Source organism: Diabrotica virgifera, chromosome 1, assembly GCF_917563875.1.
Source record: "Diabrotica virgifera virgifera chromosome 1, PGI_DIABVI_V3a".
Classification (NCBI taxonomy): Eukaryota; Metazoa; Arthropoda; class Insecta; order Coleoptera; family Chrysomelidae; genus Diabrotica; species Diabrotica virgifera.
Window position 1 is genome coordinate 282,954,510 of NC_065443.1, and position 24,496 is coordinate 282,979,005.

A 24,496-nucleotide genomic window follows, 5' to 3' on the forward strand; every position below is an offset into this window, starting at 1 on the left:
TTTGGTTGTCTTTTTAAAGACAGATCACATGCTATGATTTTTTTTGCGACAGATATTCTTGAGTTGGGATTGATTTCATGTAATCGAATGAACTATCTTTTAGTAAAGTCGTCCCAGGAACGCAACTCATAAATATTGGCGATATCATTTTAAAGTCTTCTACTTTAAAATGTATAATATACGTCTGAATTGCCAATATAAATGAGTCATATTAAATAAATTATTAGAAGAATTTTTTTACTTAGCAACAACATGTTTGTTTTATTTTAATAGTATTTTGTATTTTGACAACCAAAAAATACCAAACGTCAGACCGCGTATTTTAAATTTAAGAAATATTTTCCAAAAATTTAATATTTCTAAACTAGCCATTACGCTTTCGAGGTGTGAACAGTTTCTGTTTTGCAGCAGTTAAAGTTTGCAACTAGTTTAGGGTCTTAACCTAGCTAACAACCGCCGGTGTTGTTGCTTAAGTGTTTGCATATAGGTAAGTTGAGCATTTTTGCTTATATTTTTTTTCAAGCGGCTTTCTTTTATGCTATTTTGCTTGCTCTTTTTATTTCTTTTTGCTTTCTAGTTATTAATACTTCATTGACTGGTTTTTTCTTACAATGAGTGAGGAAAAGGGGGGCTCAGTCCCCCCTTATCCTGATACTTCTTCTCCGGCTAAAATTGCAATGACTAATAATTCCGAAAAAAATCAAAATCAGACTTCCGACAATAATTCTCAGGAAGAAAAAAAGGTTAATACATACTCCGAAAAAGATCATGGACCTTTTGTAGTATATCTTGAATCTACAAATATACCGAATATAAAAATTGGCACATTCAATACAATTAAAATAGCTCGAGATATATTCAACCTCAAACTTAATGACGTTAAAAAAATAGATAGTAAAGGGCTCAATAGAGTTTCAGTTGAATTTGCCAATTTTCACTCGGCTAACATGCTACTTAAGAACACTCAACTTCTAAATCAGGGATACAAGATATATATACCTTTTAACTTCGTAACCTGCAAAGGTATCGTCAGACAGATTGATACAGATATTGATGAAAAAGAACTTCTTCGGTGTTGCGATACAGGAAATGACATTGAAATTTTACATATAAAAAGATTAAATAGAAGAGTAATTAAAGATGGAGTAACTTCTTATGAACCCACAGGTACGACACTATTTACATTTCGAGGCGTTCTTATGCCCAAAACTGTGTTTTTTTATGGCATACCAAGACTAGTTGACACATATATTGCCCCAGTGACACAATGCTATAACTGTCTTAGATTTGGCCACACAAAAACAAACTGTAAAGGGAAAGAAAGATGTTTTAATTGCGGGGAAAACAAACATGAAGACGTATGCATGACAAAATGTTTTTACTGCAAGGACTCTCACAAATCTATTGACAAGAGCTGCCCAGAATATACAAGGCAAAAGAATATTAAAGAACTGATGGCGTATGAAAATTTGACATTTTTTGAGGCAAGTGAAGCCATTCCAAAATCATACATCTCAAATAATAAATTTATTTATAACCCGAGAGATTTTCCAAATTTTAAAAATAACAGCAGGCCATTAGAAAATACTCCAAGTACCAGTACAAATAATTCTAACACCATAGAACCATCGCAACGAAGAACAAACAATTTTAGATCATCTACAGTAAAACGTTCCTTTCAACAGGTGGTTCTGAACTCCGACAACAAACGGAGAGTAGTGCAAAAACGTCAAGATAAGCAACCAAATGAAAAGAGTACATATACACAGCAATTAAGACCAGAAAAGCCAACCTCTTCCCCCACTAGCTCATTTTCTCGTTCAGAACCTTTCAAATCAAGAACCTCAGCTAATTTATCACAAAACTCCAATCAAGCCTGGCAATCCAGTGCATCGCAAAACTTTCAAAATATTGATACCTTTTCTTCAAATGACTTTTTAAACTCATGCCTAAATTTTATTAGTAATACATCATCAGAAAACTTAAATTTACTTAAAAACCATTTATTTTCTCGATTAAACGTAGAGTCCTATATGGACCAAGAGGATAAATCTGATTCTGATTTTAATTAATTAAACATATATCAAATCACATAATCATGAATTCAAAAAAGAAATTAAAAATTATTCAGTGGAATATTAGAAGTATTAAATCAAACAGGGAAAACATAACGAACTTAATTTTCAAAGAAGACCCTGACATAATTGCTATTAACGAAACTTGGCTTAAACAAGATTTTAATTTTTCTTTGAAGTATTATAATGTTGTCAGACAGGACAGAGATGACGGATATGGTGGAGTAGCTACTTGTATCAAGAAATCTATTATTTTTTCTACAGTTCAGAAGTACAACTCAGACCAAATCCAATACATAACAACAAAAATTGGTAACTTATACATAATAAACATTTACTCCAATACAAATAATGCCATAACTCTTCCTTTCTTGAGCTCAACAATAGAAAACATACCGACAGAAAACTTAATTATACTAGGTGATCTGAACTCTCACCATCCCCTATGGGATAAATGTCCTACCAATAAGGGAGGAAAAAATGTTTATGATTTTATTTTTGATAAAGAATTAATTATCCTAAATGATGGGTCAGCAACATTGTTTCAACCTCCTAATAATAATCTTAGCGCTGTAGATCTAGCCATAGCAAGTAATAATATGGCTCTATGTTCTACTTGGGGTGTCATACAAGATTGTGGAAATAGCAACCATTTCCCCACTTTTGTCATAATAAACAACTGTGAGTTTAACAAAAATGATAGCATCTATACACAAACATACAAAATGAGAAATATTAAAAGAGCAGACTGGTATACATTCCACACTGGGATGATAACAGGAATGCTTGATTTACCGGTAAACTCTAATTACAATGAGTTTTTGGAGGTAGTTAATCAAGTAGCAGATAACTCAATTCCCTATAAAAACTGTAGAACACAGGGTAAACCTTCAAATCCGTGGTGGGATGAAGTGTTTGCTCTGAACCCTTTTTCTTCGTTGGAGGACTGTAAAAAGCCAACGAGGGTATTCAGCACTTTTCGTGATGTCCTATCTTTTTTGCACAATGGTTTCTGCTGTAGGAAATTCACAAGGTTTAAAGATGGTTTGATAAGTTCTTTATTTCAGCGCATTCCACAGCACCAAGCGAACGTAGATTCCACAAAAATATATTTTTTCTCGTTGAAATTATTTGATAGATATGATATTTAATTTTCTGACTGTTGCTCTGGGTTACCGATTCCAAAAACTACTCGTCCCCCGTGAAATAGTATACGTACTTGTTTTACTTTAATTTATATTGACAATTTAAAATATTTTATACAAATTAGGATCGAACATACCGCCGCCCTTGAAGTTATATAGGGATACACTTCAATAAAGAAAGGTAGTGACTAATTACTTAAAAATCGGCTCGCTTAGGCTGTGGCTTGCAGAATTACAATGACTTATTATACAATACTTATACATACATACCTAAATACTACATAAATGAAAGAAAATTTAAAAGTAGTTGTTTCGGTTAAAGTAAAAAAAAAAATAAAAACCGAATGTTTATTGTTCATGGGGTAACGGGCACAGTTTAGTAATGCTACGTTTGATAGTTCCATTTGGGGTAGCGACGCTCACGACGCGCACAAGTCCGTCTTTGCCAGGATGAAGAGCACTTATACGTCCACGGGACCATTGATACGGAGGAAGACCATCATCCTTCAGGAGCACCATCTGTCCTTGTAATTTGGCCGTGTCTTTGCTATATCTCCACTTTTCTCGTTGCTGCAGAGTATGCAAGTATTCATTTTTCCACCTCGACCAAAAGTGCTGCATCATACGCTGCAAGAGCTCAAATCGGGTGAGCCGGTTGATCGGAAAATCCTCATAGTCTATAGCAGGAACCATGTTAAGCGGATGACCAATGAGAAAATGGCCTGGAGTCAGCACTTCCATATCATTGGGATCGTTGCTCATAGGAAACAGGGGTCGAGAATTTAATACACCTTCAATCTGAACTAAAAGAGTATATAATTCCTCATAGGATAAAGGATTGGAATTGTTTATAATACGGTACAAGTGAGTTTTTATTGATTTTATGGCACTCTCCCATAGCCCCCCAAAGTGTGGAGATCTGGCAGGAATGAAATGCCATGTTATTTTATTTTCTTGAGAAAAATCTCGGATGGCATTTGTTTTTAATACATTATATATACCTTGCAGCTCGTTGTTAGCTCCAGTGAAATTTGTACCATTATCTGAATACAAATCGGTGCATAGACCTCGTCTCGCAACAAAACGTCTTAAGATGCTCAAGAAGCATTCCGAAGTTAATTCACTAGCTAATTCAATGTGAATCGCTTTAGTAGTTAAACAAACGAATACGCAAATATATGCCTTAGTAAACCGACGATTTCGAAATTTCGATTCCTTAAGTTTAAATGGTCCAGCGTAGTCGACGCCAGAGCGCGCAAAGGGATGAGAGATATTGACTCGAGAGGGTGGTAAAACCCCCATTAAATTGTCCATGGGTTGAGCATTGCTTCTAAAACATGGAATACATTTACGAAGAACATTTCTGACCACATTTCTACCGTTTAATGGCCAAAAGGATTGTCTGACGAAGGATAGCGTCGCCTGGGCTCCAGGATGAAGGTTTCGCTTATGCTCATAAAATATAATTAATTCTGTCAGAGGATGCTTATGTGGAAGTAAAACCGGATGTTTAGCTGAGAATTGGATAGAAGCGTGTCTTAAGCGACCTCCCACCCTGATTATGTTTAGGTCGTCAAGGAATACGTTCAGAGAGCTTAATTTGCTGGAAGGTTTGACTTTACCATGAGACTTTAATTGGTGAATATCCTCAGGAAAGCTTTCTCTCTGAACGTGTCTAACAAGATGATGTGTGCTTTGGACCATCTCCGTTAAGGTGAGATCTCCAATTATCCGGAATTCCCTTGAAGTCTTGGCGTTGTAGATAAATCGAAAACAATAGGCCAGAACGTTCCGAAGTTTAGTATAACTAGAATATCTATTAACTAGTGAAGATATTAAGATTGAATGAGATACTTGAGATGATAGAACAGTAGATTTTGGATTAAGTTCCATTAAATCGAGATCAGGAGTATGAGCTGTGAAGTTCGATATATGATTGTTTGAGGGCCAAGTATCCTGAGATTGCAACAAAAATGAAGGTCCATGCCACCATAAATCACATTCATGCAATTCGGACGGACTAGCTCCTCTAGATATTATGTCGGCAGGATTTACATTGGAGGGTATATGATGCCACTCATCTATTTTTGTCAATTGCTGGATTTCGGATACACGATTGCATACGAATGTTTTTAAAGTGCGAGGTTCAAGACCCAACCAGCATAGAACAATTGTGGAGTCGGTATAGAAATAAATTTTTGAGAAAGTAAGTTCTAAAGATTCGATTACGTTTTTAGTTAGGCGAGCAAGAGTAAGTGCTCCACACAATTCCAGTCTAGGTAGTGAAATAGCCTTTAACGGAGCAACACGTGATTTAGCGCACAGTAAATTGCTAAGTATACGACCATGTATATCAATAGATCGTACATATATGCAAGCTCCATATGCATTTATTGAACTATCGGAAAAGCCATGTAGCTCAATGTAAATAGTATCTTTCGTGGTGACTTGACGAGGTATATTAAAAGAATTAACGAGAGTAAAGTTGTCTATAAACGATTTCCAGATCTTATAGAGTTCGACAGGAATAGGATCATCCCAGTTAAGTCGCTGAATCCATAATTTTTGCATTAGAACTTTTGCTTGAACGATCATGGGCCCAAGGCAACCTAGAGGATCAAAAATAGAAGCTATGGTTGATAGGATTGTCCTTTTTGTAATAATGGATGGATTTGCTGTTATCCTTGTATTGTAGATAAATGAGTCAGTTAAAGAATTCCACGATATGCCAAGAGTTTTACTGTTTGGTGAATCTGTTATTATATATTCTTCTTTGTGATCGTCTACATTTATATCTGATAGCAGGGCCGTACTGTTTGATGAAAATTGTCTTAGATTGAAGCCATAGGAACTTAATATTGAAGTTAAGTTTCGACGAAGAAAAATCAAGCCTTGTTCAGTTGAAGCACCTGTGACCACATCATCGACATACGTATCTAGGTTGAGCTTACGACTTTCTTCAGGAAATGTAGCCAAAGAATGTATAGAAATTTCCTTTAAGCATCTAGTAGCTAAATATGATGAGCTTGCCAAGCCGTATGTCACGGTGTTTAACTGATAGATGGTAATTTCTTGGGAAGGATCATTTCGCCATATCACGCGTTGAAGGTTACGCTGTGCTGGTTCGACCAGTACTTGTCGATACATTTTGGCAATGTCACCGGTAAATACGAAGTTGTGCTGTCTAAATCGTAGCAATATGGAAAAAAGATCGCTTTGAACAACAGGGCCCACCTTGAGTGTATGATTTAGTGATATGCCGGTAGAAGTGGGACACGAGGCATCAAAAACGATACGAGTTTTAGTGGTAAGACTATCATTCTTTTCGACAGCATGATGAGGCAAATAATACAAAGGAGAAGAATCAGGTTCAAGATCCGAAATTTTAGACATGTGTCCAAGCTCGATGTACTGTGACATAAATTCGCAATAGGCTTGTTTTAGAATGGGATTTTTCTGAAGCTTCCTTTCGATTGATAGAAATCGTTTAAAAGCTATGTCATAAGATTTGCCTAGTTGTGCAATTTGAGGTTTAAGAGGAAGACTCACTTGAAAACGTCCAGTGTCGTCGCGAATTGTGGTACATTGAAAATGGACTTCACATTCTTCTTCTTCCTTAGTGTATTTAGAAGGAATCGTAATATAATTCTCTTCAATTTTCCAGAATTTTTCGATACAGGCCTGAAGAGGATCGGCCGATAAAAGAAAGCAAGAACTGGGACCAGAATGGTAGCAATAAGCTTGTGAAGGAACTGGGCCACTAACTACCCACCCCAATTTCGTTTGTTGTAAAAATGGTTGACCTTTATTACCCTTTATTTGTCCAGAACACATGAGATTAAAAAATAAACCTGCACCAATGAGTAGGTGTACTTCAGAAGGATCGTAGAACTGAGGGTCAGCTAATGTGATATTATTGGGTATATTAATATAAGAAGGGTTGATTGAATGCTGTGGTGTTAGATCGGTTATTTGATTAATTACGAGAGCAGGCATTTTGAAAGTGAAATCTCCGTTTAAAGATTTTACTTCTAATTTTACACGTTTAGTAAGTGAAGTTGTAACGTGATTTATACCTGTTATAGGTAGGTTAACATGTTCATATGGAAGATTTAGTTTCTCAAATAGTTCTTGAGTAATAAAATTGGATTGGCTTCCACTATCTAAGATGGCTCTGGCCAGTGTGGGTTGCCGATTTTTGTCAAATGTTTTTACTACAGCAGTAGCTAACAGTATGAATGAATTGGGATTTTGATTAAATGAATATAAGTTACAGGATGTCTCTGGTTGTCTAGAAGTGCTAGGATTATTTTGATGAGATTGGGGAAGATTAGATGTGGAAGATATATGGTTTTTATTATGATTTTGCGACTCGGATTGAGTTCTATGTAAAAGGCTATGGTGTTTATTTTGACAAGTCTTACAAAAGTAGCTAGATTTACAATCCAAAGTTTTATGTCCGGACCTTAAGCAATTGGTGCACAGATGAAGCTCCTTTGCTTTTGCAAAACGGTCCGGTATCGGCATGGCATGAAACTTAGAACAAGAGTAGATAAAATGGTTATCTGAGCATAAACTGCACCTTGGTGGCACTTGAGCTAATGCGGTAAGGGTTGAAGATTTGTCAGATGACTTGACATTATGCCAATCTCTTTTATGAGATATCTTTTGGTCGCATTTTTGTTCAACAGATTCTAAAATTTTACACCTTTCTGATAAAAATTTTAAGAAGTGTTTCACATCGGGAGATTGCTTTCCTGCTGAGACTCTTTCCCATTCTTTTCGAGAATTGATGTCAATTTTGGATGTTAAAAGATATATTAGAATGGTACTCCACTCGAAAACGCGTTCCCCTAAGTTTTCCAAGGATTTGAAATGGTTGACGAAAGTGTCTAAAAGTTTTCTCAAGGAACGAGACGACTCATCTTTAGTAGGACTTAGCTCGAAGATGGATTTGACGTGAGCATGAATAATTGCCCTTTTGTTTTCATAACGGTCGCACAATAGATGCCAAGCCGTTTCATAATTTGCTTCGGTTGCGGAGAGTGCTCCAATAATTTGAGCGGCTTCTCCCTTTAGACTGGATTTAAGATAATAAAATTTTTCGATTTTATGAATAGTAGGATTGTTCTCAATAAGTGCCTCAAAGGTTTCTTTGAAATTTGTCCAATTTTCATATGTGCCAGAATATATGGGCAAAGGGATTGGTGGTAAATATGAATTAAGACGATGAGAGTTGAGCATTGGCGAAGATGACATGGATGAAGATGACCCATGAATGGGTGGTTGCTCCGTTGATGTGGGATTGAGAAGTAATGTTGCTTTAGCTACTAAGGCATAATATTTGCTTTCGAACTCTCCTCGTTCATCATCTTGATTGCCGAGGTTAGAGGTTGTATCAAATAAACAAATACGTTCAATGTCACACTGTACCTTTTCAAACTCAACAACTGACTCCTTTAAGGCATCCAGACGCGCTTGTAATTCAAGACGGATTGTGTCAGATAAAGGAGTTACACATTTTTCAAGGAAAGTGTTAAAACGAGTCACTGTGGATTTAACAGTGCCACGACGAGCTACAAGATGTTTAAGGTCTTCAGCACTAGCCATTTTTATCAATTAATTAACGCTAATAGGTTTGAGAGAAGGTTATAAATTTACTGTGTTTTGTGGAATATACTAATTAATAAGAATATTGCTAGCTATTAGTTGCAGTACCAAGTTAAAATAAGTAGATAAGCTAAGTAAGCAATAAAAAATAAATTGTTGAAGATGTGGATTAGGTATAAGGATGATACGGCTATGTTGGGCCAAATATTAATAATGCTTAGGATGTCTTTATTATAAGTAAATTGATTTGAAATGCGTTGATTATATTATAATTAAACGATATTCCCTTCGATGGGTGCTGCTATGGTAGGCTGGTTGTTGTATATTATGTATTAATTAATATGATTAATATTGTAGATTATTATACAAATAATATCTGATAACGTTTATTTCAATATTTAGATATGTTAATTAGCTTAAAGAAGTAAGTTTTTTTTTTTTAAGATATAAATCCAAAAATTATAATTTGTTTTTAAAGAAATGTGCCAAATGTTTAATATTTTGTATGATAAAGTAGAAAGAATATGAACTAAAACAAAACCATATGCCAATAAATTATATACTCTCAAAGCAAGATTAAAATAAGTGAATCAAATATTCTAACCTTACTTCTCGATGCTGCAAGCTGTAGGTACCAAATTCAGACGAAGGGATCGATGTTTTCTTCGGGTGTCAAAAAATCCGGCTCGAAGGACCAATGTTTGCTCTGAACCCTTTTTCTTCGTTGGAGGACTGTAAAAAGCCAACGAGGGTATTCAGCACTTTTCGTGATGTCCTATCTTTTTTGCACAATGGTTTCTGCTGTAGGAAATTCACAAGGTTTAAAGATGGTTTGATAAGTTCTTTATTTCAGCGCATTCCACAGCACCAAGCGAACGTAGATTCCACAAAAATATATTTTTTCTCGTTGAAATTATTTGATAGATATGATATTTAATTTTCTGACTGTTGCTCTGGGTTACCGATTCCAAAAACTACTCGTCCCCCGTGAAATAGTATACGTACTTGTTTTACTTTAATTTATATTGACAATTTAAAATATTTTATACAAATTAGGATCGAACATGAAGAATGTTCACTTTGGATTAAAAGCCGCAAACAGGCAATTCAAAACTTTAAACAATCTGTTTCCTTAGAGAACTATATAAACGCTAAACGTATAATCGCCCAAACTAAACGAAACCTCAGAATCAAAAAAAGAAATAAATTCATAAACTTCTGTGAATCATTAAATAAGGAATCTAACACTACCTATGTCTGGAATAAAGTTAAAAAATTCTCAAATAACAAAAATTACGGCCAGACATTTCATAACCCCGCAGATAACATTAAAACAGAAATTCTACAGAACATGTCTGCAGTTTTTATTGATCCAAATTTTGAGCTTGACGATATAAACGAGCAAGTTTCCCCTTTTACAATCTGGGAACTTAACAATGCTGTAAATAATAAAAAAAATTCGGCACCAGGTATGGACGACATTCCTTACCTTATGATAAAACATCTACCACTACAAGCTAAACATTTTCTGTTGAATATCTACAATAATTGTCTAAATGGTGACAACCTGCCTGAAGATTGGAAAAACCATAATGTTATAAATATCTTAAAGCCACACAAAAATCCACTCTTGGCCAGTAGTTTCAGACCAATAGTTTTATCCTCATGTGTGCTTAAAACATTAGAAATATTAATCAAGAATCGCCTAGATTGGTCCTTAGAACATAACTGTTCATTCACCAACCATCAGACAGGTTTTAGAAAAGGAAGAGGCACTGCTGACAACTTGACCCTCCTTCATTCCACAATTGTGGAAGCCTTTGAATCATCCCAATCGGTTTTGGCCATCTTTCTTGATATCAAAGCAGCATATGATAATGTCAATATATACAAACTTTATAGCAAACTAAAACTTCGAAATATTCCATCTGCAATAAATAATATTGTGTTCAAAATTTTACAGAACAGACTTTTATATTCAAGATCTAATGATGGTGACTTTTTGGGACCTTTCATGGCAACTAAGGGGCTACCTCAAGGTTCTCCCTTAAGTACCATTTTGTTTAATATTTATATAGCAGAATTGTTTTGTATTAGCAATAATGAAGTTAAAATATGTGGATATGCAGACGACTTGGTTTTGTATATTAAGGGATATGATATCCAAAGCATGGTAAGTAAAATAAACAAAGAATTGGAAAACACATTACACTGGCTTGCAGAACATGACTTGTCCTTATCCAAAGACAAATGTGAAGCTGTATGGTTCACAAAGGGTAGGCGAAGAGATAATCTAACAGAAATCAAAATCAACAACACAGCCATTCCTCTAAAAACTGAAGTGAAATTTCTAGGCATAATTTTTCATAAGCATCTATCATGGGACTTACATGTTGACAATATTATACTCAAGGCAAAGAAAAATATTAACATCCTACGTGCAATATGTAGAGTCTGGTGGGGAGCTGACCCACGAACACTCCTAATGGTTTTTAATGCCTTGATCAGATCTCACCTCGATTATGGTTCCTTCCTATTCAACCCAATATCACAAAAATGCAACAACAAACTCAATGCAGTATTTTTTGAGGGACTTAAGATATGTTTGGGGTGCATGAAGTCTACACCAAATTTGGCAATCTTGGCAGAGTCTGCCCAAATGGACCTAGAACATAGAAGATTATTGTTAGCCTCTAAATTTTTAAGTAAAATCATCATTATTGAGAATCATCCCATAATATTACTCCTAATTGAAATACGTAAAAGACTTATAAACAAACCTAATTTTTATACAAGGCATAATGTACCATACTTGGTTTGGGCATTAGAATATTTTTTTCCATATTTTAAAAAAATATACAAAAGCCCAAATTTTCCATGCTATGAATTAGACTATGATACACTAATGAATCCACTTCCAATTCTAAATTGTAATATCAAAAAATATGACCCGATGATTAAAGAAAAATTCCTTATGACTACTGAACAATATGGGAAAGACCATACCTTTATATATACTGATGCCTCAAAAAACAAAGAAAGGGTAGGTTTTGGGATATGCATCCCGAGTATTGAATATAATTTCTCCTCAAGACTTCCTGGAGCTCTAAGCATAAGCAAAGCAGAGAGTATAGCAATACATCAAGCGGTGGAAGTCGCAACTACAAAACATCTAAAGAAAGCTATAATATTTTCTGATTCGCTCAATGCAATAACCAATATTAAAACATGTAACATATCTGCTTCAGCAGATATAAGGGCCCTAAAAACAAAGAAACTTATATCTTCAGCCAATGAGAATGGTACCAAAATTCTCCTTTCCTGGATACCTGGACACTCTAATATATTTGGTAACACCCAGGCTGACATACTGGCAAAAATAGGAAGAGACCTGAATGTACCCATGGAAGTACAACTGAATTCCCAGGATGCCCTATCAGTCATCAGAGGAAAAATTACAAAAGAGTACCAAGAAAAATGGAAATCTTTAGTCCAGAAGAAGACTTCGCAATACAAAACAATTCAAGACTTCTTTCCTACAAAACCTTGGTATTCAAATTTTCCATATAGAAATAGAAGACACACTACCACCATCATTAGAATGCGCACAGGCCATTGTTTAACAAAACAACATCTGTATAAAATGAATATAAAAGATAATCCTTTTTGTGAATGTGGTCGTCTCGAGGATCTAAACCACATCTTTTTTGAATGCCCGATTAATGTGATTCCTAATTTTGATATATACACAAAATTTATTTCCATGAACTTCAAAACACCACTCTCTATATACAATATTCTAAGTTCCTTAACGGAAGAATCAGTCAATGTAATTATGCGTTTTCTTGCAATTAACCAAATAAGCTTATAAACTGCAATGCGTTTTCTAGCAATTAACAAAATAAGCTTACAAATTGCAAGGCTCAACTGTTTATATGTATCCGTGTTATATTATGTTGCTATTTGTCATTTAATTTAAGTTTTAATTTTTAATCATACTTAACCTGACCCAATTAATCTCATTTAATTATAATCATCACACCTCCTCAAAAGCTTCCTTACAAGAACATAGTCAGCGATTTTGGTATGGCTTAGAGCCAGACTACGTCAAGATCGCTTATAAATCGTGCTGGTAATCGCCTTGCAGCGAAACCAAAAATAAAAAAGAAGAAGAAGTATTTTGACAACGAAACCCGATTTGGGCTTCGAAACGTTAATAAATTCATTTTTTAGTAAAATTGTGGCTTATTTCCCATAAAAAATACGTAATTATAAAAATGCCACAAGGAAATAGCTTCAGAACAACATCAAAAGTGATGAACAAATTTTGTTGCCCAATAATCTACATGGAAATTCGTCATCCAACATGCAGAATACTGATAACTGTGATGGAAAAAATAATGGCTATGAAATCACTTTGAGCCAAGTGCAACGAGCTGTTAACTCAGCCCTTGTGGTAGATGTGGATGAGACTTCCAATAGAAGTAATTCAAGAATGGTACAGTCAGAACTTATTGGTGTGCAGCAAAATATAGAAAATATGGAGGAAAACGCATACATTCAGCTCAGCGGGGTCCCTAATAAGAAGTGGTATTATTTAGGGCAGGTTTCAAGTAATGTTACAAACCAAGCAGTCATAAAATATATTAAAGAAAAAGCCAAGATAGCTGACAATGAAACCATTATTGTGATTCAACTCTCAACAAAAGGAAACACCAAGTCTTTCAAAGTTGGTATTGAAAGCAAATATAGTACAGAATTAGAGACTGAAGACTTCTGGCCTCCGTTTATAAATTGTAAGAATTTTGTTTTCCGTAGACCAAATTTGCAAAACTCAGGCAATCATTATAACAACAATGGTAGTTTTGGAAATCGTAGAAATTTTTTCATGAGGAATCGAGGGAGAAACTGGAGACAATAGATCAATGTCATATTATCTACCTCAATGCTCAAAGCTTGATTGCCCACAAAGGTGAAATAACTGCTCAAATACTTAGTAAACAACCATATATCCTAGCTCTATCAGAAACAAGAACTACTGTGGATATGGATGATGATGAGATCAATATACCTGGCTATTCCTGTGTTCGATGTGATGCCCCTAACCAGGAGGAGTGATAATGTTTATAAGAAATGATACAATTTATGAAAATGGATGTATTTATTCTGAAGATAGTAATTGTTGGTGTGCTTTTATACATGTGAAAATTAATAGCATAAGTTTGTCGATCGGTTGTCTATATAGGTCACCTAATGGTAGTTTAGCAGCTTTCTTAAGTAAGTTGGAGGATATTATTGAAGAAAATATGACCATAAATAATAACTGTATATTGGTAGGAGATTTTAACATAATTTATTTTAATAAAGATGAATTTTACTGTAAAAAACTAATAACTCTTATACAATCACTGGGGGTAGAGCAGGTGATCAAGGAAAGTACAAGAATTTGTGAAAAGTCGAGTACTCTTATTGATCTTGTCCTTACAAACACTAATAAGTTAGAATATAAAGTATTTTATACACCAAAGATCACTGATCACTTAATTATAGGTATTAGGCTAGAGAATATTGATAGTGTAAATAGTAATAAGAAAAAAATTTTAACTAGGTGTTTAAGTGATCAGGCATTTTATGAATTAAATATTGAGATTATAAACTATATATAACACCGGTTTATAGCGTCCTGCGCCTTCCGGTTCCTATTCTCCAGCCGCGTCGATCTGTCCAATCTCCTGGTCGGAGATCTCTCTCAGACATGGCTTTCTGGATTCCACTTATCCAGGTTGTTTTCGGTCTGCCCCTTTTCCTTCTTTCCGGGGGTTGCCATTCCATTATTAGCTTTGGGAGTCGATGTTCCTCCATTCTTTGTACATGGCCATACCAACAAAGTTGTTTTTGTTGGACTTCTTCAATTATGTTTGTTTTTCTATTCATAACATCTCGTACCCGTTCATTCGTTATATGTGAGACTCTGGAGATGCAGGCCGATCTTCGCCAGAAGTCCATTTCCAGTGCAAGCAACTTCTGTTCTGTTCGCTTATTCAGTTGCCAGGTTTCACATCCATACAGTACCACGCTTTTAAAGATGCTATTATAAAGCTGTGTTTTCTTTTCTTTTGATATGGTTTTTGACCAAAGTAGCGAGTTCAAAGCTCCTATTACCTTCTTTCCTTTCATAATTCTTTCCTCTATTTCGAATTCTGTCCTTCCACTTTGTTGGATTCTCGTTCCAAGGTATACATAATCAGAGCTTGGCTCGATAACCATATCATCCTCTAGATGTAACTCACTTTTCTGTCCTCCTATACACATATATTTGGTTTTCTTCATATTAACGTATAGGCCCCATTTTTTGTATTCTCGAAACAGCCGGTTTGTCATAAATATTAGATCATCTTTATCCTGGGTAATCACCACCTGATCGTCAGCAAAATGCAGTGTGTATAATGTTGAGTCGTCGTTTAGCTGTATCCCCATTCCAGAACACGATTTGCGCCACTTATGCAAGACCTCATTTATATAGATTTTAAACAGTGTTGGCGATAAGCTGCATCCCTGTCGTAGTCCCTTATTCACCATGAAGCTATCGGATAATCTGCTGTTGATTTTTATGTTTGCTTGGATATTGTTATAGAATTGTTGCACTGCTTTTATTAAAGTTATATTAATAGGGGATTTTTCCAGGACTTGCCATAATTTACAAAGTGGTACGGTATCATATGCCTTAGTTAGATCAACGAATAGTAGATGTATTTCTCTGTCTCTGGCTACTTTTTTTTCATTGAGTTGGTTGAGCGTGAAGATGTGGTCGATACAGGATCTTCCTGCTCGGAATCCTGCTTGTTGTTCGATCTCTATAGGTGCATATTCATTTTCTATTTGAGCTTTTAAAGTTTTCCCATATAATCTGCTAAAGGTGCTGGTTACAGTAATACAGCGATAGTTCTTGCAGTCTTCCTTGTTACCCTTTTTGTGTATTGGGGTTATCCATCCTGTTTTCCAATTTTCTGGTATGTTTTCTCCATTTGTGTAGTTGTTGAAAATTAAGGTTATTAGTTTGATCAATTTTGCAGTTCCATTTTTTATAAGTTCCGCTGGTATTCCTTCTGGACCACATGCTTTTTTATTTTTTAGTGATTTAATCATTCTCTCAACGAATTCGTCATTTAATTCTACGACTTGACCATTTAAATTGTAGTGCTTTGGTGATGTATTTATGTATTCCTGTCTATTTTCTTGAAGTTCTTCGTTGTAGTGGGTTTTCCATTTTTTTAAATCAATCATTTGAAGGTTTGTATTATTTCTGTTTTCATTTCTTAGATTTCGAATGAACCTCCAAGCTTCTGAGGATCTGCTTCCACCTAGATGGCATTCCACTTCCCTACATCTCTGTTCCCAGGTATTGTTCTCATTTTTTGTTAACATTTTTTTATATTTGATTAATTCTTGGCGGTATTGGGTTTTATCATATGCGTTTTGTGATTTTAACCATTTATGATATTTCTGTTGTTTTATTTGTTTCTGTTGTTCAAGTTCATTGCTCCAGACTATGCTGTTATTTTTCCTGGTATTTGTTATCTCCTCCATGCCTAATGCTTCACTGGCTGCTTCCTTAATCGCAAGTGTTATTTTGTCGTAAATTATATTGGTGCTACATGTCAGGTCAATTTGATCAAGTTTTTGATCCAGTCTGTTCTGGTATAGGAACCTGGTGCTGTCGTCATATAGCCCAGTTAGTTTGTATTTGGATTCTTTGATTATTTCTACTCTTTCTTCTTTCGATGTTTCATTTATTGCATATTTGAAGAGGATTTTGATTCGAGATATTAGTAGGTAATGGTCAGATCCGCATTCTACACCTCTATATACTCTTGTGTCTTGGATTTTCCATTCTGATTTTTGTTTTATTATAATGTAGTCTATAATCGATCGTAGTTGTCTTGTCTCTTGATGCCAAGTGAACTTATGTATGTCCTTGTGGGGATAGAAGCCGTTTAAAATTTTTAGGTTAAATTGTTGACATAGACTAATGAGCCTTTCTCCATTATCATTGGTTACTTCTTCCCCGTAGTTTCCTACAATTAGGTGGTCCTTCTGTCTTCCTGTTCTTGCATTCAGGTCGCCCATCATTAATATCTCCCGTTGATCTCCGATTTTAGAAATCGTGTCTTCAAGCTCTTGTTGGAATGCGTCTTTTTCGTTTATTAATGTATCTTCGGTAGGGGCATATATACCTATTACTGTGGTTCTGTGTCCATGGATGTTTAAGTTGACAGTCAGAATTCTCTCGTTTATTGCTTCCCAATTTGTTATTTTATTTTTATATCTCTTATCGATAAGGATTGATACTCCTTTGGCAGCTCTTTGATGTTTTTGTACGCCACTGAAGATGTGGATAAAATTATCAATTTCTTCTATACCTTTACCTTTTCTTTTTGTTTCAGTAAGAACGGATACTGATATCTTGTGTTGTCTCATTCCTTTGATTACGTCTTCAATTTTTCCTTTTAAGCCTTGGACGTTCCATGTACCATAATTCATTGTCCATTTTCGTTGCGGATGTCGTCGTGGTTTTTTCAGGTCCGGGTTCCGAGGCTGGGTTTTCGGATTTTTAGCAGTTCCTTTTTTACGAATGTAGAGTCGCTAGCCCTACGATCCAACCCCCAACATGGAGGGCCAGAGTTTAATTTTGAAGTTTGCTTTCTTCTAGATGGACTGTCTTCTCTACGACTCTAGAGCTCCATCTGCCCATTTGTATTTGATTTTATACCATCCCTAAAATCGGGGGTCGCCACTTCCGCCATACACACTGTACCGAAGATTTTCTTCTCCGCCGTGGATACCGTTGTGGTCTTCATCCGTCACCCTGGACAAGGGACCCTAAGCAGGTACTAGTTTCCCGGGTCAGGAAACTCCTGGAATCTGCGGAAGGCAGGGATTGATTCACTTTCCCTGGTAGGACTGTCCAAAGGAGTTCCTACCCGCTACCAGGAGATTATAAACTGTGATTGGAATTACGACTCTACTGATATTAATGTGATATATAGTGATTTATATGATAAATGTAAAGCTGTGATAGAAAATAAGTATCCTATAAGACAAATAACCTGTAAGAATGAAAATGTTCCTTGGTATGATAATGATGTTAGGGCAAAGGCATTTGAGCGTGATAGGGTATATAAAAATTATGTAAACTATAGTAATGGTGGTAATAGTATAAATTTATGGAACGAATATAAGATGAAGAGAAATGTAGTTGTAAATTTGCTAAAGCAAAAAAAAGTTAAATATTATGAAAGTATGATTGATAACAATAAAAATGATTCAAAGGAAATGTGGAAATGCTTAAAGAAATTAATAAAAAATAAAGACCAATATATAAATTATAAACAAATTAACTTTGGAATGGATGAAAGTAGAGTGAATGCAAAGAATGAAAGGGAGGCTGCATGTTTGTTTAATACTTATTTTACAAAGAGTATTGAGGAGATAGTATCTAGCTTTACCAACTCTCATGAATGGTCTGATAATAGTTTACCTGAAGTTGAATGCTACATGAGTGAATTTCAGCCCTTAACAATATGTGAACTAAAACAAATAATATTTTCTTTAAAAACCTGCAAAAATTTAGATAATGTACTCAATTCACAATTTTTAAAGAAAACTTTTGAGACAACTGGCTATACTGTTCTTAATTTTGTTAATTCTTCATTAAAGAGTGGAAGCTTTCCTAAAAACTTAAAAATTAGCTCTATTACACCGGTCCCAAAAACCCAAATGAAATCAGAAGTATCTGCATATCGACCAATCAATACACTGCCTTGTATAGAGAAGGTACTTGAAAAAGCCGTTTACAACCAAATAATTGAATACTTTAATAAAAATAATCTTTTTCTCGGCAATCAGTCTGGGTTTCGAAAGGGTCACTCATGTGAAACAGCAATACAACTTACCATCTCGAAGTGGAAACTACTTATTGATAACAATAAATTTGTAGTAGCTGTATTCTCAGACTTTAGAAGAGCTTTTGAAACTATAGACATAGATTTGTTAATTAAAAAATTGAGGTACTACGGTTTTAAACAAAGTGTTATAAAATGGTTTAGCGAATATCTCACAAAAAGAACTCATTATGTGCAGTTAGGCCAAAGTAAATCAACAGAACTACCTAATTGTTTTGGTGTACCACAAGGCAGTGTACTTGGAGCATTATTATTTATTATTTTCATCAATGATGTAAATTATGTTGAGGGTCTGGAATTTATTAATCATTTTGCAGATGACACATTAATTGTATGCAGTGGTGATGATATTGTGGAGGTTGTTAGAAGGATGCAGTGTTTGTTAAAAAGAATTGAGATATTTTTGGATGCTAACAAGTTAAAACTTAATGCGAGTAAAACAAAGTCAATGATAGTCTCTAGCCGATATAAATTAAATAATATAAGTATGGAAAATTTGAAACTAAAAGTTAATAATGAATGCATCAAATGGGTCAATGAAATTAAATATCTTGGATTTATACTGGATAACACACTCTCTCTGAAACCTCATTTTCAATATATTTGCAAGAAAATATCTAAAAAATTATTTTTCTTTAATAGAATTAGCAAAGATCTATCATTATTTTCAAGGATCACTGTATTTAGAAGTATAATTCAGCCCCATTTTGACTACTGTTCAAGTGCTTTATATTTAGGTGATAAAGGATCAATTCAATCATTGCAAATTTTGTATAACAGAGGTATGAGAACAATTCTTCGATGCAATCGCTACACGCCAATTGAGATGATGTACTCTACTTTAGGTTGGTTTTCAGTTCAACAAAGGCTTTACTACCTTACTATGGTTTTCATTTTTAAATTAAAAAAAGGAATGCTGCCTGCATATTTTAATGAATATGTTACATTGAGGGGTCAAGTTCATTCATATACCATGAGAAATATTGAAGATTTTGATATTCAAAAAACTAATAAACATAGCACAATGACCCCTGTTTTACAAATGTATGAATGAATTTAACCATCTTCCCCCCAGTGTTAAGAATGCACTGACAGTTCAAATTTTTAAAAAATTACTGAAGACATATATTTTACCTAGATAAAAAAAAATAATTTTTAATAAGTCTGTATGTGTTGTATAATATTGCATGTATTGTATATTGTATGTTACATTTAATTAAGCAAATTCATATTTAAATATTGTTAGTAGGATTTCTATTTCAATAAAGAATTTCAATTAATATATACAATCATAACCCGTTGTCCTAGATGAACGACAACGCGACACGACGCGACGCGACAATATTAAGTAATGGTTGTATTTGTGTGTGGCCTACGTTTTCGGGTTAATCAGTCTACGATAAGACGCGACGAAGTGCGAACTTGTTTTGTTCGCGACGAGACACGACGCATAACGCTGTGTGACACCCCATTGCTTTTGTCAATTCAAATTATGTTACGCAATATTTTATTAAATAAATAAAAACTAATAGTATAAAGTAGTATATAGTAAACCAGCGGTTCCCAACCTGGGGTACGCGTACCCCTTGGGGTACGCAACGACCTGGTTGGGGGTACGCCGAAAATATTTGGTAATGGCGGACTTTCTGTGTTTGTCGTACGTTACGTAATAAATCATTACGTGATTTTATGTTCAGTTTACTTTTTACTTGCTTATTGTGCGTGTTAGTTTTTGACTGATTTGTAAACGATTTAACTGTAATCAAGAAGATGGAAAAGTGGTTAAAAACTGGATCGTTTAAAACAAATCAGACTGATACGGCAAGTCAGGTGCTTAGCAAGCCTAGTACGTCCCGGGACTCAGCAGCAGAACATTCTTCTTGTGTGAGTACCAGTGATAGTAAACCTCAGAAATCTAGTACTAGTACTGGAACTTCCTCAAAGAAACGAAAATATTCAAATGAGTACTTGAAATATGGCTTTTCGTTTACTGGAGAGGAGGAAAGTAAAAACCCACTATGTGTTGTTTGTGGAGAAGTTTTAGGTAATGGTAGCATGAAACCTTCCTTACTTTTGCGCCACCTTGAATCCAAACACGCCCAGCACAAAAATAAAGAAATTACCTATTTTGAACGACTTTCAAAAAATTATGGGAAATTTTCCCATAATTTTTTTCCATCCAAGTTGATGAAAGTACGGACATTGCTGCCCTAACAATCTTACTTGTTAATGCAAGGTATGTAAATCCCAACAAGGAGTTTGAAGAAAATCTGTTGCTGTGCCATGCATTAACTGAGCGTACTACAGGGGAAGATGTGTTCAATGTGATTTGTAGCTACTTCTGTGAAAAAGAAATAGACTGGGGTAAATTGTGTGGTATATGCACTGACGGAGGAAAATCAATGTCTGGCATATATATCGGTCTTCAACGGCGCGTAAAAGAAGTGGCCCCCCACGTAGCATGGAGCCATTGTTGCATCCACAGACAGAGTCTTGCAGCCAAAAAGTTGCCGTCTTCTTTGAATGATGTTCTCAATGAAGCAGATAAAGTAGTCAACTTTGTTAAAGCCAATGCAACAAACTCCAGACTGTTCAAAGTGCTTTGTGAAGGTATGGGTGGCATTCACTCCACGTTGCTTTTGCACAAGGAAGTAAGGTGGCTATCTCGCGGGAAGGTTCTTACAAGACTTTTTGAGCTCAGACATGAACTGCAAGTATTTTTTGAAGAGCATCCTTTTTATTTAGCCTCCAAGTTTCATGATAGTGACTGGCTTCAAAAGCTTGCTTATTTAGCTGACATTTTTTCTCAGATCAATAAACTCAACTTAGAGTTACAGAACAACTCAATTACAGTATTCAAAGTTGCTGATAAAATTGAATCCATGCTGAAGAAAATTGATTTTTGGAAAACCTGTATTCAAAACAATCAAGCTGAAGTTTTTGGCACGCTTCATGATTTCTTGAGTGACAATAATCTGCCCATATCTGACAAAGTGAAACATCAAATAGTGACACATTTGACAAACCTGAAGGACTCTTTTAGAAAGTATTTTCCTAAACGAGGTGACGGAGAGAACTGGATTGCAGATCCTTTCAATGAAGAAAACGTCAAGACTGCTACATTGACCGTTCATGAGATGGAAAAGCTCCTAGAACTTTTAAGTGACTCCTCCTTGAAATCCGAGTTCAAGAAGAAACCCCTTGGACAATTCTGGGTGAGCATTAGGGATGAATATGGACCCTTAGCCACAAAAGCCCTTCTGGTTTTACTTCCTTTTACAAACACAGAACTAGTTGGGAGATTGTTCTCTTCCTATGATTTCATTAAGAATAAGTATAGGAATAAGCTAAATGCAAGTCCTGATTTAAGAGTGTATTTATCAACCTTTGATATTGATTTCAAAATATTATGTGCAACAAAACAGGCCCAAGGGTCACACTAAAACAGTTTTGACTTGTTTTAAGAATAATTTTGATTTCTTTTTTTTTCAATAAACTTATTTGCTAATTCTAGTAGATTTTTGTGATAAGAAATATTGTATTTACTTTGTTATTATTTTTTACAGTTGGTATTTATAATTTACTAAGTTTACTAGAAACATATATAGGCCTAATTTTGGAACAATAACTTTATTGTCAAATAAAAGATAAAAAAAAACTCTTGCGTAAATATTTACTTTCCATGATTAATGTTCTTGCAACTTTTTTTTCTTGGGGGTACAATTTGAAATAAATTTATCTCAAGGGGTACGGCAGTGAAAAAAGGTTGGGAACCGCTGTAGTAAACTAATATATAGTACCAGTATTTTCTCATTAACATACCTTAAAGTCAGTAAATGCCTCTCCTCAATAGAAATTGGTTTTTGAAAATTACTTATTGACAGTTGAATACTGGGTTTAACAGGTGCAATAATATCATCGAAAGTACTTGGTAATAAGCCACAATACTCTTTAGACCAGCGTGGAATATTCTTAATTTCGAATATAAATAATGATGAAACTCTCGAAATTTATTTCGCTCTAAATATAATATAAGTTTTTAAAATATGAATTTTCTAGTAACACTGCCGTATACTTCCCCATATTTAAGAATAGGAATGAATTGACATCGTTATGTTTGTCCTAGGTTGAGCGATGGAAAGCGATGCGATGCGATGCTACATAAGCCACACGTCGAGTGAATTACTGGTTGCATCGTATCGCAACGCATTGCATCGTGTCGCGTCGTTTTCCATCGCTCACCTAGGACAACGGTTAAGATTCGATTCCAGCTATAAAATTGCTGGTAAATAACTTTTCCCAAAAATGGCCTATTCTCCGATAATCAGCCCAGACTATTAGATTTCATAACATCACACAAACTAACAACTCAAAAAGGTATAAAAAAATAGACTAGAACAAACAAGAGACTGCATATAGGTAACACAATGGCAAGTAGTATCCCCACTTATGGATGTGAAAATTAGGCAATAAATAAGAAAACCAAAAACAAAATAAAAGCAACAGAGATGGAATTCCTAAGGAGAAGCTGCAGAGTAACAAGAAGAGATACAATAAATATCATGGATCTTAAGAAAAGAATGGCAATGAATTCAGGTATAACAGACTACATTGATATGGACAGATTAACCTGATAGACATTTTAGAACAGTAAAGAATTGGATAAACAGAATAACAGAGTGGAGCCTGATATGAAGAAGGAAGACCCCAAAGATCTTTCAGAGATGAAGTGGATGAAGCAATGGAAAGTAGAGATCTACAGGGAGGGTAAGTACTGGCCAAAGAGAACGGTTGAGTGAATGAGTACAGTGAAAATTGTGGAAATCATTAGTATAATATATACCTATTAAAAACTCCTCTTTTTGCCTTTTCATAAACTCGTCATGCTCCTTGGCTCGTTCTAAGTAAGCCTTCATTGCTTTGCTGATAGGTTTCTTTTCGGTCTTCTGCTCGCTTGGGGCAACAGTTGTTGACATCGTTTGGGCTCCATTTACAGTTGCTGCAATGTTCTTTTGGATTGCTAAGGACTTGAAAGGATCTATAATACGATTTATTTTTGGTAGGAACATTTTTAAAATATCAACCCCAAAACATAACCTCTAAAAGTGCGAATGAGTTTGTTCGTTTGGTTGTCGATTTAAGTTTGTTGTTCGTTTGTTAAATAATTCGCTTTCTCTGTTACACTCATTGACTAATTGAACAAAATTTTGTCGCTTGGGAAGTACGAGGGTTGATTGATAAATAACTATGTTATGGGTATGGAGACCAGCGTTGCCAACCTAAAATTTCTGAAATCGGTAGGTTGATACAAAAAAAATCGGTAAAAATCGGAAGATTCAAAAAAAAGGCGGCATATTTAAAAAAATGTAATTTGTTTAACAAAAAAGATACAGAACAGTTAAAATTATGTTAGAAAAAGTAAAATAATTATGAAAAAAAGGACACGGCACTTGCGGAGTGTCGACAGAAGCAAATATTTACTTCTTATCGATGCGATTATATTCGATTAGATTCAATTCGTTTCGATTTGATTTCATTCGATTCGATCCGATTCGATTTATTTTATTTAATTTTCACTCCGCTTGAATAAAACCGAAAGATAACTATATTTTTTTCAAGACCAAGACCAATTAAATGGTTTTGCTCTACATAAATAGGGTATTCCCATATAGCAATAAGTATGTAGGTATTATAGTATTATGTA

The 24,496-nt window shown here is 34.9% G+C and overlaps 1 protein-coding gene across 1 annotated transcript in view; it reads right to left on the bottom strand.

The window, feature by feature from the left end:
- The window catches only part of LOC114328347 (28S ribosomal protein S9, mitochondrial), a 30,187-nt gene extending 6,142 nt beyond the window's left edge, over positions 1-24,045 (bottom strand). The window contains exon 1 of the mRNA XM_028277177.2: positions 23,636-24,045. Within this exon, the coding sequence (XP_028132978.1) occupies positions 23,636-23,861 (226 nt within the window). The 5' untranslated portion in view covers positions 23,862-24,045. The remainder of the gene's footprint in view (positions 1-23,635) is intronic.
- Between the last annotated feature and the right edge of the window lie 451 nt (positions 24,046-24,496).